This window comes from Chrysoperla carnea, chromosome 5 (assembly GCF_905475395.1).
Source record: "Chrysoperla carnea chromosome 5, inChrCarn1.1, whole genome shotgun sequence".
Taxonomy (NCBI): domain Eukaryota; kingdom Metazoa; phylum Arthropoda; class Insecta; order Neuroptera; family Chrysopidae; genus Chrysoperla; species Chrysoperla carnea.
This window is the reverse complement of record NC_058341.1, coordinates 68020635-68034513: the sequence shown is the minus strand read 5'-3', so window position 1 is coordinate 68034513 and position 13879 is coordinate 68020635. Positions and strand designations below refer to the sequence as shown.

Below are 13879 nucleotides of genomic sequence, written 5' to 3'. Positions count from 1 at the left end.
TAAAAGCTCCACAAGAGACGATTTCTGAAGCAAAATTTTGAATATAATGAAGTTTTTGTCTATCACTGCCCTAGGGATGGTTTTAATGAGGTTGCAACTGTATTCAGTTGCTTTTTAACCTTGAATTCATGATCAGCGATCTCAAAAACCCTCAGGAGACGATTATCAAGTTGAAATATTGTTTTGATTTCATTGTTACTATTTGGGGTAGCTTTGGGGATGGGAAAACTACCCTCAGTTTTTTCTGTAATGCCAAGGTTAGTGCGGCTAAATGTTCCTAAAGGTCTAAGGAATACGTACAAAAAAAATTTTTAAAATCGGAGCTGTTCCACCACTTGTCCACATTTTATGGTATTTTCCGGCTTATTTATTGCACTATATAATATATAACATAATCGAAATAACAAAATTAACGTGTGAATAATTTTTTTAAATTTGTATACAGTACAGCGTGCAAATAAAAATTACATTTGGTTACGTTTAATAAAAGTTGAATGCGCATGTACAAACTTTTAAATGGTTGCATAGTGTGATGACAGAGTTGTCAAATTTGAAAAATAAATTAAAAATATTGCATTAAAACATGACTGAAAATACAAATAAAACTCAGGATATGAATCATTTGCATGAACAGTTAGCTGTAGCACGACGAGAAATATCAAATTTAAGGTACGTATTTAATTTAGTAATTAACTTGTATTTATTATAATATATTATTATGTTTTATGTTTAGACAACAAATCAAGTCCTTGGGACATATTCATCAAAAAGAATGTGATTCATTACGACAAATTGTGACCGATTGGAAATGTAATGATTGCCGATTGAAAGTCAATGAACCACCTGAACCGGCTACAGAAGCTATTGAATCAATATCGGATGATATTACATTGAAAACAATTGGTGTAATATCTACACAATTTCCAGAAAAACGAGGGACACCTCGACAGCCGGGTATTAGTGCTGATTCAATTGCAAAGTTGACTATTAAAAATGATATTTTAACAAATCCAAATCATGCTCTTGAGGGATTAGAAGAATTTTCACATATGTGGTATGTACCGTGTAATTAAAATGTTGTTTAGTACGATTGGGAACGATAATACTGTTACAACTCATAGTCTTTTTAGCATGTTAAAAAGATAAAAGGGTAACACAGGTTGGTCCTATTAAAATATAATCGAAGACTTCTTAATTTGGGATGCTAGTAAACTCTACAAATTAAATGCTCCAAATGCGTTAAAAGGGCGAAAATACTTCAGCTATGCGATCAAATATGCCAATTTTTTTTCTAATTGTAGCTGCTGTCATAAAAAGTATTAAAACAAGTGAAAACAAACAATTGACTGAGTTAGTTGTTGAAATACTCTGTATAGAAAGTGTTGAATGCCAGTTGCTTGCATAATATTTAATAAATTAAAGAAGTTTAAAAAACCAACACAATTATGGCGGCCTTTCGGTCGTTTTCGAAAATAATTTCTAGAATTTTTTGACGTTCTACGAAAATCTTTCTCAAGATTTCAAGTTGAAGCTACCAACACGTTTTCAATTTCCTCTTTTTACAGTTTTGGATATCAAAGTTTTGTTTTAATTTACACTGCCACGGGAAAACAATGATATTTACGAAAAATTCTTTCACACAAAAGTTTTATTTTATTTTTTATAAGGAACAACCTTACATTTAAATTCTCTTTACGGTTTAAAAAATGGGTCCTGCGTACTCAAGACCTAGTAGACCTATATTGCTCATTTACGAACTCAAACTCAATATTTATGAGCTGAGCATGCTATAAAAATCAGATCGATATCTCTGTTCGTTTTTGAGTTATAGTGATGACAGGCGGACAAACGGAAATGCATTTTAATAATTTTATGAACCTTTACCAAAATTTTTTTCGTATCGTCAATATTTCTGAGCTTTACAAACTTGGGACTAAAATTAGTATACCCTGATATATATTTCATGTATACAGGGTATACAAATTATTCAACTGCGACCTTTATGAATTAAAGAGCTCTTGCTGGTAATGCTGCACGCCGAATTTTGATAGAACATGCTGAAGGGCTCGACTCCATAATACATCATACACGCCGCTGAATAATTCGAGAATATAGTTAAGATTTCAGCGCCGCTGTAGCAATAAAATGAACTCTTTATCTTCTAGAAAATACTTTCGAAAATCAAATAAATAGCGGCCAAAAAGCCTCCATAATATAGGATATTATCGTTAGTCAAAAATAAATCATGGAATTTGAAAAAAGTTAAAATTTGTGTAAAAATATACTTAAATATTCTGATGTCGAGTTATAAAAGCACATTTTTCTTTTAAAATATTTAAATTAAAAATCGTAATTTTTAAACTGTATATCACGTGGCCTAAAACGCGAGTAAGCCCTGCTGTGATTTCATAGCGGTATGAGTCATAGACCATAAGTTAGTTCAGTGTAGACAGTTGGGTATAATATATACATAGATAATAAGTATTCATATTTATTACAATCAGGTGTCTATGAATATATCTGTCAAACTTATTTGTGTTATTTCGTATAGTGATATCCGTATTACGTCATCAAATTGGATGCCCGCGTTTTGACAGTTTAAAAAAGGTTTAAAATTTAAGTTTTTGGCAAGAAAGCGTGCGTATTTTTCCGAAACAAATTTTTGGTGGCTTTTTATTAGCAAAATCAACATTTTGAAGTACTTTTTCAAAAATAGTGGAATATCCTATTATGTTAGTTTCTATACTCTTTTAATTTATAAAAAAAATCATGGAAGCACTGATATTCAACACTTTCTTTACAGGGTTTCAACAATTAACTCATTCAATTGTTTGTTTTCACTGTGTTTTTTTTTTTAATTTCTTAAAAATAGCTATTGGGTTCAACTTATAAATTATAAACACATATTATGAGAAAAATTATAGAATAGGTTGAAAAAAAAAAGATAGCTGATTTGTATAGAGTGATATGACTTCGACACTACTATAATACTTGAAACGAGTAATTATTGTAAATCTTATAACAGCGTGTCTAGCTAAGTTAGCTACAAATGGAAAACTTTTTTTAATATAAGGTATACGAAAAAAATTTATTCTTTATATTAAGCTCTGCTTTCAAAAATATTAACATTCAGCTATTAACTTTTGACATCGAATATACAGGGTGCCACAAATTGAGAAAGTTCGATAGGAATGTGAATGGTCGTTTAGAAATGTAGACCATTTTGAATAGATAATAAATAACGAAAACGATTCAAGAAACTACTCCCGAGATATGTAGGAGTGTATTTAAACAATTTTATAAAAGAACAATTGCATGCATGGAACACGAAGGTGAATAGATTGAGGTAAAAACGAACTGCAGATAACTGTTTTTACTTATGTCAACAATAATATAGAAACGTAATGTATGTAAAATAAATGTTGTGTATTAATTATTTGTTATAAATGATTCAAATTAGCAAATAAACATTTTAAGTATGATGCCTGGTTAATTTGGATAACAGATAACGTGTTTTATATGAAGGTTGCAAAATTTAATTTAAAATTGAAGTGATCAAAACATTTCTTTCTTTAACAATTCATTCCTGAACAGTTATTTTCAGTTCATTTTTGCTTCAACGTATCCACCTTCATGTTCCATAAATGTAATTGTTATACCATGCATATATGAAATATACATAGTATATTAAGTTTAGTCCCAAGTTTGTAACGCTTAAAAATAATGATGCTAGAAAAAAAATTTTGTCATAGCTCTTCATAAAATCACCTAATTAGTCCATTTCCGGTTGTCCGTCCGTCCGTCCGTCTGTGGACACGATAACTCAAAAACGAAAAAAGATATCGAGCTGAAATTTTTACAGCGTACTCAGGACGTAAAAAGTGAGGTCAAGTTCGTAAATGAGCATCATAGGTCAATCGGGTCTTGGGTCCGTAGGACCCATCTTGTAAACCGTTAGAGATAGAACAAAAGTTTAAATGTAAAAAATGTTCCTTATAAAAAAATAAAAAAATTTTGTTTGAAACATTTTTTTGTAAACATCACTATTTACCCACGAGGGCGTTAATTAGGTGCAAATTTTATAGTATGTATTAATATAGGAATATCAGTTGTGTGTGTGTCTATTTAAAAGTGAATATCTTTTGTTATTTACGTGACGTCAAAAGAAAAACGATTGCGCATCAACACTGTCTATACATGTTTGTATGTGTTATGTGATAAAGAAATCAACTCTGACTATGCATGGTATTTCAACAATTAACTTAGTCAATTGTTTCTTTTCACTTGTTTTTTTATAAAATTGTTTAAATACACTCCTACATATCGCGGGAGTGATTTCTTGAACCTTTTCCCTTATTATCTGTTCCAAATTGGTCTACATTTTTAAATGACCATTAACATTGCCATCAAACTTTCTCAATTTGTGACACCCTGTATATTCGATGTCAAAAGTGAATAGCTGAATGTTAAAATTTTTGAAAGAGAGCTTTTTATAAAGAAAAATTTTTTTTTTTTCGTAAACCTTATAATAAAAAAATTTTTTACATGTAGCCAACTTAGCTAGACACCCTGTATATTATTACTCTAGCAAGTTTTTTTCTGTCCTACCCCTATATTCCCTATTTCTTTATCAAATTCAATGATTCAACTTTCATTTTTAAGCTTATTATGTCTAGGTTTGACGAAAAATATGCTCACGGTCCAATTTATCACTTAGGAAAAAACACGCTAGACAAATAACTTGAACGAAAAAATATCATAAATTTAAATAATAAGTTTCTTAGGCAAACATGTTAGTTCTAACTGAATTATTCACCCATAAGACAAAAGTCTGTTTTGATATAAATTTGCTGACTAAACAATTTTTGTAGGATAATTTTCTATTTTCATAAAAACGATTCCACACATATTCGAGCAAAAGTAGCACCGCCTCGTTTAAATGGATTACGGACTGGTGTATTTGCATCACGATCACCACATAGACCATCACCGATAGGCTTATCTTTAGTGAAAATTGAAAGTATTGAAAATAATATTATATACTTTTCTGGCGTTGATATGATTCACGAAACTCCAGTTATCGATATTAAACCATATATTCCACTGTACGATTCTCCATGTCATAATCCGTCATGGACCCAAAGTCCAAGTTCTTCAACATCACGAAGATTAGATGGTCGTGAAACAAATTATGATTCTTTACCACAATTTGATGGTAAGTTGTTTGATATAAGCAAAAATAGATAAATAAATCTATAAAACTTACCCGTTTGGAAAACTATAGAGCCGTTATTTTCTGAAAAAAAGTAGCATTTTAATTCAATCAAATTAAACATAAAAAGAACGTGAACGCTGTATTAAATCAGGTATTTTGATTTATTTTTGATATATTGTTTGTAATGTAAAGGTAATGGTAAATCCATGTTTTCGGCGTCGGCAGGCACCCGGGTCATTCTCAAAGATTAACAAACAAAAAATGTTGATCTTAATTCAGTTTTTATTCGTTTTGATCCGGAAGGGCTGGTTTTTCATCAAATATTGTGGATCCATTTTTACAGTAGGCTAAATTTGCAATAATTTGATGCAAGAACTGTTTTTATAGGTTCGATAGTTTCGAAGATACACCCTTTCCAAATTTGAACAATTTTTCAAGTTACAAGATTGTTTATCCATAGATGATATGTCAGGCGAGAATGAAATAAATGGAGAAATGGGTATTCTTAAAAATTCTCCTGACATCTCAAAAGACGACGTCTTGGACCAATCAGGTCCATCAAGGAGGGCATAGTTTGATTATAAAATAAATTCAATTTTCAAAACTAATATCAGATTTTCAGATATTTTCATCGATTTGTTTACACATTTATTTCTTTTTTAATAAGGTAAATGTACCATGTTACGGGATGCTTGGGCATAACGCACTTTGAAGCTGATTATTGATTTCCACTATGAAAATTGGTTTGTCGTACAAAATGATTTATTGGCAATTAGTTTTGATCATTTTTTCACGTCTAAATCTTTATTTTTAAGTATTAAACGTTCATTTTCTGTACTTCAAGTTTGTCTCTAATTCCGTGATAAAATTTGGCTTTGAACCTGATTCTGGGAATAGAAGTACAGAATTCCGGGATACACACTTACATAGGTAAATAATTGTTTTTAATTAGTTGTTTTAATATTGTGTTTAAACAATTTGTTTTTTAACAAATAAGTAATATTGACAGAATCACTTCGGAAAAGTGTATTAAAAAATCAGATTTTAATTATATATAAAATTTTTATTTTTAGTGTAAAGCTAACTCACCGACATCCCGCAAATTTCTAGGCCTATGACATGTCACCAGTGGACGAGTAATTGTGTAAATTGAAAAATTAACTGTATCTCCGAAACTATCGTTTCCATATAAACCGTTCTGGAACTATGCACTGTACAAAATCTTGGCCAGGACTTCATATATTTTGTAAACATCTCCTTTGTAGGAATGCACTATCTCGATCATGAGCGAGCCGACTCGCATTTTCCAAGTTTTTGCTTGACAGTGACTACAACCTTTTTTGAGGGCTGAATCCGCGTCTGCACAAAAATATATATTCCATCCTTCCAAATATGTAATCTCAATGCTTTCAAATCGATAACATAAAACATAGAATAGAAAAATCATTGTTTCAATTTAGAAATCGAAATAATTGAACATAAAAGTTTTTAATACAGTAACCTTGTCATTTGAAAGTACGGGGTAGCATGCATCAAATCCGGTAGTTCCGATTTTTTGTAGACTTGTTTACGATGTTGGTAGCTATTGAATAATCCAAGTTTGTGATCTCGAGCGCCGAACGTAACTTTGTCAAAAATCGAAAAGTTCGTGCAAAATTTTGGATTTTGGCGATTATAACCCTAAAGGACTATTTTTTTGATGAAACTTTTTCAAAACATTTTTAAAGTAGACTAAATTTGCTACAATATGAGACCAGAATGGGCTTTAATACCTTCCGAGATAAAGCTTTCCCGAATTTATCGACGTAACTTTATACATCATTGTTAACGTCAAATCCGATGGTTCTGATGTTTCGCAGACTTGTTTTTGATGTTGGCGCAATGAATAATCCAAGTTTGTGACCTCGAGCGACGAACGCAACTTCGTTAAAAATCGAAAAAATCCGTAAAAATTTCAGTTTTTTCCAGACTTTGAATATTGTAGCCCTAAAAGTGTAGTTTTTGAAGTACCTTTTAAAAGACTATATTTCCTTTAATATGAAACTAGAATCGTCCCTGTAGTTTCCGAGATAAAGCTATTCAAAATTCATCATTTATTCTAACTTCGCAATATTTTGCAATATTTCAGACATCACAGAACAACACTAGCACACTCCATCAGAGGTAAGTGGGACTACCTCCAGCTAGAGTAGTTCGAGTGATGTCTGAAATATTCCAAATATTGCGAAGTTAAAATAAATGAAAAATTTTGAATAGCTTGATCTCAGAAACTATTGAATCTTTCCGATTTTTAACGAATTTTCGTTCGTCGTGCGAAAAATCAGAACTATCGGATTTGACGTTAACAATGATGTATAAAGTTATGTCGATAAATTTGGGAATGCTTTACCTCGGAAAGTATTGGGTCTACAGAGTCCACTCTAGTCTCATATTGTAGCAAATTTAGTCTACTTTAAAAACGTTCAGAAAAGGTTCTATCAAAAAACTAGTCCTTTAGGGTTATAATCGCCAAAATCCGAATTTTTCACGGGTTTTTCGATTTTTGCGTTCGGCGCTCGAGGTCACAAACTTGGATTATTCATTAGATCTACATCATAAACAAGTCTGCGAAAAATCGGAACTACCGGATTTGATGCATACTTAATGTAAAAAGTTACTGTAATATTTAGAAAATCTGTTTGTCTGGGACTTAGAAAAAATAGATCCGGAAAAATATACCGAAAAAAGTTTCTGTAATAGTGTCCCATTTTTGAACGCAAGGGCTAAAAACTTCAGAACCCATCCAACTTCTCTATAGTCGACAAACTCAACTCAACCAATTCGTAATTAGAACAATACACCAGGTCTATAAAATTTTCGGTCTATTTTTTCCGGCTCTATTATTTCTATTTCTAAGACTATTTATTTCATTTTTAAAGATCCAGCGATTTCAATTTTTTTAGAATTGAACGAACGTATAAACCGATTTAACTTTCACTTTTGCCATTTTGCAATGAACCTAAGAAATGCTGTACATTTTTGTTAAGAATTTTAGGAGGATTATTTTTATAAATAGTTAAATTTTTAGAATGCCCATGTTATTTCCGAAATGACCGAAGTTTTTTGGATTTATTTCAGTTAAGGTAGTACCAGCACCAAGGCAATTTTAGATTTAGGGTTGAAATTATTTCTACTTTATTTTCTACTTTTCTTCAATCTTGTTTTACTTCATGAATGTAAACGAAAAATAAGAATACAATTTTTCGATATCTGTCTTGGTTTTCGAAATATCGAAAGTAAAATAATAAACAAAATTTTTAAGTTTTCAATATTTTGAAAAGTACTCTAGATATCGAAAAATTTTACTCTTACTCTTCGTCTTATATATATTGTCAATTTATAACAGAATTCACCGTCAAAATTGAAAAAATATATATTTTTTAATTTGTGTCCCCACTACTTTGCTCATATGTCCTTAATTAGTAGGGCACAACGGGTTTTTTGTTTTCAATAATTTATTAAGGTTTTAATTTTAATTTAAATATTTTTTTTTTTTAATTTTCACCGACTATAGTTTTGGAGAAATCTATGAAAACATATCATCCCTCTACCGTTCTACCATAAAACCAATGTTAATAATATGCCTACTTTTGAAGTCATTTTTTTATTTAAATAATCGGGCAAGCCACCCTTAAATTTTCAGAATAAATTTAGACTTAGTCCAACTTCATATAAAAAAAACTCATGCTTTTTATTTAAAATTGCCTTGGTGTTCATACGTTCTTAATAGAACATTTTTCCTCTAATTTCAATGAATTAGGTGATGGATCGGTGACAGATACTTCTCCACGTTTAGAAAGACTTACAATTCGACCAGAAAGTCGTATGGGTGAACGTGAAGCACCTGACGGGGAAGAAGATGTTGAGTTTTCAGGTGTAAGTGGAGGTGCATCTGGTTTATTACAACAGAGTATTCCTGAAAACCCTGATATACGAGTTCCTAACTGGATTAATGAACCTCCAGTACAACAATTACGAGTCGTATTTAATGAACGAGCTTTATCTCAACTTCAAACAATTAAAAATCAAGAGGTAAGGTATCAATGTCATGTGATCTTATCTAAATCTGGTATATTAGCGAACGTCACCTACGTTGGTAAATGTATAACCTGGTATATACTCCATCCAGTAAACGAGGATTAAACCCCTAAATTCTTTTCTATAGCTCCTATTAATTTGAAAATTTGACGGTAAGTAGATAAGGCTTCAAGAACTAATAATTTTATGATTTCGATTGGTACTTTTCCCCAAGGAGTGGAAAACTCTCCCTTCTAGAGGGTGGAAAAAGTTGGAGAAAAGTGAAAATGACAATGAAGATCCAAAATGACGCGATCTCTAAGAAAAAAGTGTCATAAAAGCATATTTTGAAAAGTCAATAACCTCCGAGGTATTGACGATTGAAATTCGGTGTTTTTTATTGAAAAAATCACGTTTTTCATAAATTTTTCTCAAATAACTAGAAAATTGACATCTCACGAAAAAAAATTTGTACAGAAAATCTAGCTTAAAAATTGAAGAAAATATTACTGTACTATTTTATTCGCTTTCGTGCGATATTTGTTGAGATACAGCATAGTTGAAAACATCCGCCTTTTCGCCGGCAACAACTATTGGAGTATTTAACGTCAAATAACTGAAAAAATTTGAAACGTTTTTAGAAAAAATTGTATCATACACTTTTTATTGAACTATAAAAAACCTTGAAAATGAAAAAAGTTTCAAGTCAATTGCACGAAAATTAAAAAATGATCTCCTTTTTATTCCGTGATTAAACAAATTTAATTATAATATAATTTTGGATTTTTCCAAATTTTAACGATATGGATTAGTTTTTTAAGCTAATTTGATTGGTTGAAAATGAGTGAGGTAATAAAAAATGTGATAAAAGTTATTTTTAACTCACGGACGTAGATAAATGTATGAAATTAGTTTTCATTCATAGCCCACTCTTCTAATGGTTTAGTTATTCCAAATAACACTGCAGCTTTTTTAAGATTTAAGCCTGCTTATGACAGTCATATTGAGTGCTTTACGTCATTAATGATTTTCTCAATGGTTAAAACATACGGTGAAAAAAATATTGTCGCTCGCATGATTGACACTGAAACAGATTTTTAAAAGCAAATTGGTAGCATTCGATTAAGGTCAATAGAGCCGGCCACTTGAATGATGTTGTAACTCAGAAACTAGTCCAAATAAATTGCAATTGCAAAGTCCAAAAATATTGTAGGAAACGAAGCATTTGACCAAGGAAAAAAATCCACGCCGGTAGATTTTTATAGAAGCTGGTGGAAAAGTTTTGTCTGAGTGTTTTCAACAAAATCATATTCATGCGAACTTGTCCATTTTTTATTTACGCCTATACGGCAAGGCAAAAGTTCCCTACTTCCGGACTCATTAATTATTGAAGAGGCTAGAGGTTATTTTGTGGTTTCGGTCAAAAATTTAATTTGAAAGCCATTAGATATATTATATTTTGGACATTTCTAAGTATTTTTTAACTTACGTCAATTTTTATAAAATCTCACTGTTTTCGATATATAAGCGTTTAAAAAAAAATACGGGTTTTTGACGAAAATTCGTTATAAAGGAAACTCAAGATTATATTGTGGTTGTGAGAAAAGCCTAAGTAGCCGAGCGGTCTAAGGCGATATACTATCCGTTTGTCTATTTAGACTTAGGAAGAGGGTTCGAATCCAGGCAGCGACAGTGTAAGCAATTATAATTAATGGGGCGGTAGAATTGATCACATTGTCGTCGCTTGGATAAGAATGAAGTAATGAAGTAACCAATTAAACCCACATCGTAAAATGTAATTGTATATATGGATGTAATTTAATAAATAAAGATTTACAAATAATGATGTGGGTGGCCTCTGTTATAGGTGTATACGCCAGAGAAACAGAGGTTAAACCCTATTATTATTATTATGTTGTCTATTAAAAACTCTTTAGAATGGCAAATGATTTCAAAATCAAACTTTTGACCAAAACCACGTAAGACAATCTGTATTTTCCGCATTTTTATTCTTTCAATTGCTTATATCTTGAAAACGGTGAGGTTAGTTAAAAAAATGCCAGGAGCTAAAAAGTGTTTAGAATAGTCCAAAATGTAAAATCATATTGTTTTTAAATCACATTTTTGACCACAACAAAAAAATTTAAGTTTCGTCAATAACGAATTTTCGGCAAAAACCCGTACTTTTTTTTAAAAGCTTATATCTCGAAAACGTTGAGATTAGGTAAAAAATGCCACGGATCAAAAATGCTTAGAATCGTCCAAAATATAAAATCCAGTAGTTTTTTTTTAATGTTTAATAAAGAGAATGTGGTATCCGAAAGTAGGAAATTTCTGTCCTACCGTATGGGAGTAAATCGAAAACGCACAAGTTCACATGTATATTTTGATGAGAACACTCAGGCAGATATTTTCCACCAGCTCCTATAAAAATGTACTACCGGCGCGAAGTTTTTTCCTAGGTTAGTTTGATTTTTCGGTTTAGTTTCCTACATTAAAACTAATCCAAATAAAAATACCTCATGTACTGAAATCGGTTGCTTTTTTTCAAAGTTATTCAATGTTTACATACCGACATAAAAGATGGCGCACCCGTTACAAGCAGAACATCGGTGCAAAATGGAGAAATTAAACCTAATTAAAGCTTTTCAATAATTACTTAGCTTATAAATCGTCTATAGCTTGGACTAAAATAATAAAATCCAAGAAGTACTAAATTTATCTTTGTGTTCTAATAGACCTTTTTCATGAAAACAGAAATACTTTTTGTTAATTTTTTAAGAAAATATAGGTCGAGCAGAGCCTGTAACTCGAAAATTACGCATTTTTAACAATAAAAACTATGAAAAAATTGTAAAAAAGTCACAATATTTGAAATAATCTAAAACGATTTTTTTGTTTCCACCGCACACGTGATCTGTGGCGTCAATTCGACAAGCAATGACAGTGTCAACAGTCGTATTAATATATCGTTAATATCAACTTTTTAGGATTATTGTCTATATTATATCATTTCTGAAAGTGAAGAATAAAATGCCACCAAAAATAACTATTTTTATGGTATGGGAGTTTTTAGTGCAAGATGACAGGTTCAATGCACCCGAAGTTCGTTAAGAAAAAGCAACTTTGTGAGTGCTAATTTTAATAAGAAAAAGCGTAACATTCTAGAAAACAAAATGTGATAAATAAAATTTCATGAAAAAATTGTTAGGTATTCGAGGGAGAGCTATAGAGACTTTTGCAGCATGTTGAATTTTGGTAAATTTCATCATGTATAGTAAAAGAAATGTTCATCATGACAATGATAATATTCGTACTGTATTTACTACAAAATGATCTTCGCAACAATAATAATGAAATGAGCACGATCAAACCACTTTTTTCTAATAGCCATAACCATTGGAAACGGAAAAATAAAGTTTTTCTGGCTGTTTTGAAGTAGTATTTGAGCACAGAGGCACAAAATACGCCCAATATATTTTTATGCGCGATTTTTCATCGTCAATATGGATCGATTTACCTGTCATTGTCGGTTTATTTCATTCGCAATTCATATATTTATGATAATTAATAAAACTCAACTGACGAACTGACGTCACAGCGCCATTCGTATAACTTCGTGTGTTTCCAGATCGTTTTCGCCAAATTTAATTTGAATGATTTTGATTGTCTGTTTTCTCGGTTATATGGCTCCAAAAAAATCGGGGAAAAAAATTAGCCCATTTATCAAGACAAATACTTTCATTTAAAAAAAAGAACAAAGAATGTGAAAAAGGTCTATTAAGTTTAAAATAAAAATCGTTTCGTGTAGCTACTTTTGTAAAAGTTTATATAATCGTGTATCATGGTAAGAAATAGGAAGTAAATTTCATGAACTTCCATTTCATTGATTTGCATCAACAAGAAAGCAGTTTAAACGTGGTGAATTAATTATATTGATCAATTTTGCTTTATTTTTACAGGCGGAACAGACAAAAACAGTAATCTGCAATGTGCTAAGAGAAGACCCACGTTCAGTATATTTACGAACACGATGGAGTAATCAATTTTATACATTTAGAATTTGTGAATTACATGTATCGTGTAAATTTGATGACAATAATCATTCAGTTTCTGTATTTCAAATTCGTGATGTAGAAGCATTAAGTAATGAATAATTTATTTTATTTTATTTTATTCTTATAATTTATGTGTACTTACATTTTATAAATAAATAGTTTTCTATCAAAAATTTATCATTTTATTGGATCACTTTTGTGTCCGACTGCCATAGCCTATTTTCTCTCAATCAATTTGACGAAAACAATTGAAAGGACCCCACACGACTAAATAAACAATAAGTTATATCTCAAAATTTCGGAATCCAGGACCAATCAATGAATCTTTATAAAACTGTTCGACTACATTGTTTAAAGCTTACTTAAGGATGTATGAGCATGGTAGTGGGGGCACAAATTTAAAAATAGATATTTTCAATTTTGATGATAAATTTATATTATTACTTGACGATATAAGACGAAAAGTAAGAATAAAATTTTTCGATTTCTGGCTTAATTTTCAAAATAACGAAAATTGAAAATTTTGTTTAATTATTTAGCTTTCGATATT

At 30.7% G+C, this 13879-nt stretch overlaps 1 protein-coding gene across 1 annotated transcript; it reads left to right on the top strand.

Annotated features, from left to right (window-relative positions):
* Positions 1 to 525: 525 nt before the first annotated feature.
* LOC123300800 (tRNA (adenine(37)-N6)-methyltransferase) lies at positions 526 to 13449 on the top strand. The gene is made up of 5 exons (XM_044883452.1): positions 526 to 669; positions 734 to 1054; positions 4872 to 5215; positions 9015 to 9286; positions 13234 to 13449. The coding sequence occupies exons 1-5, from the start codon at positions 584 to 586 to the stop codon at positions 13426 to 13428; spliced, it is 1218 nt and encodes a 405-aa protein (XP_044739387.1). The 5' UTR covers positions 526 to 583; the 3' UTR covers positions 13429 to 13449.
* The last annotated feature ends 430 nt before the right edge of the window (positions 13450 to 13879 follow it).

What these genes read in the sequence shown, in the direction of transcription:
- LOC123300800 (XM_044883452.1), top strand. Translation starts at nt 584, where the DNA reads ATGACTGAAAATACAAATAAAACTCAGGATATGAATCATTTGCATGAA. An exon ending in CGAGAAATATCAAATTTAAG is followed by an intron (nt 670 to 733) that starts GTACGTATTTAA and finishes TTTTATGTTTAG; the next exon opens with ACAACAAATCAAGTCCTTGG. An exon ending in AAACAATTAAAAATCAAGAG is followed by an intron (nt 9,287 to 13,233) that starts GTAAGGTATCAA and finishes TTATTTTTACAG; the next exon opens with GCGGAACAGACAAAAACAGT.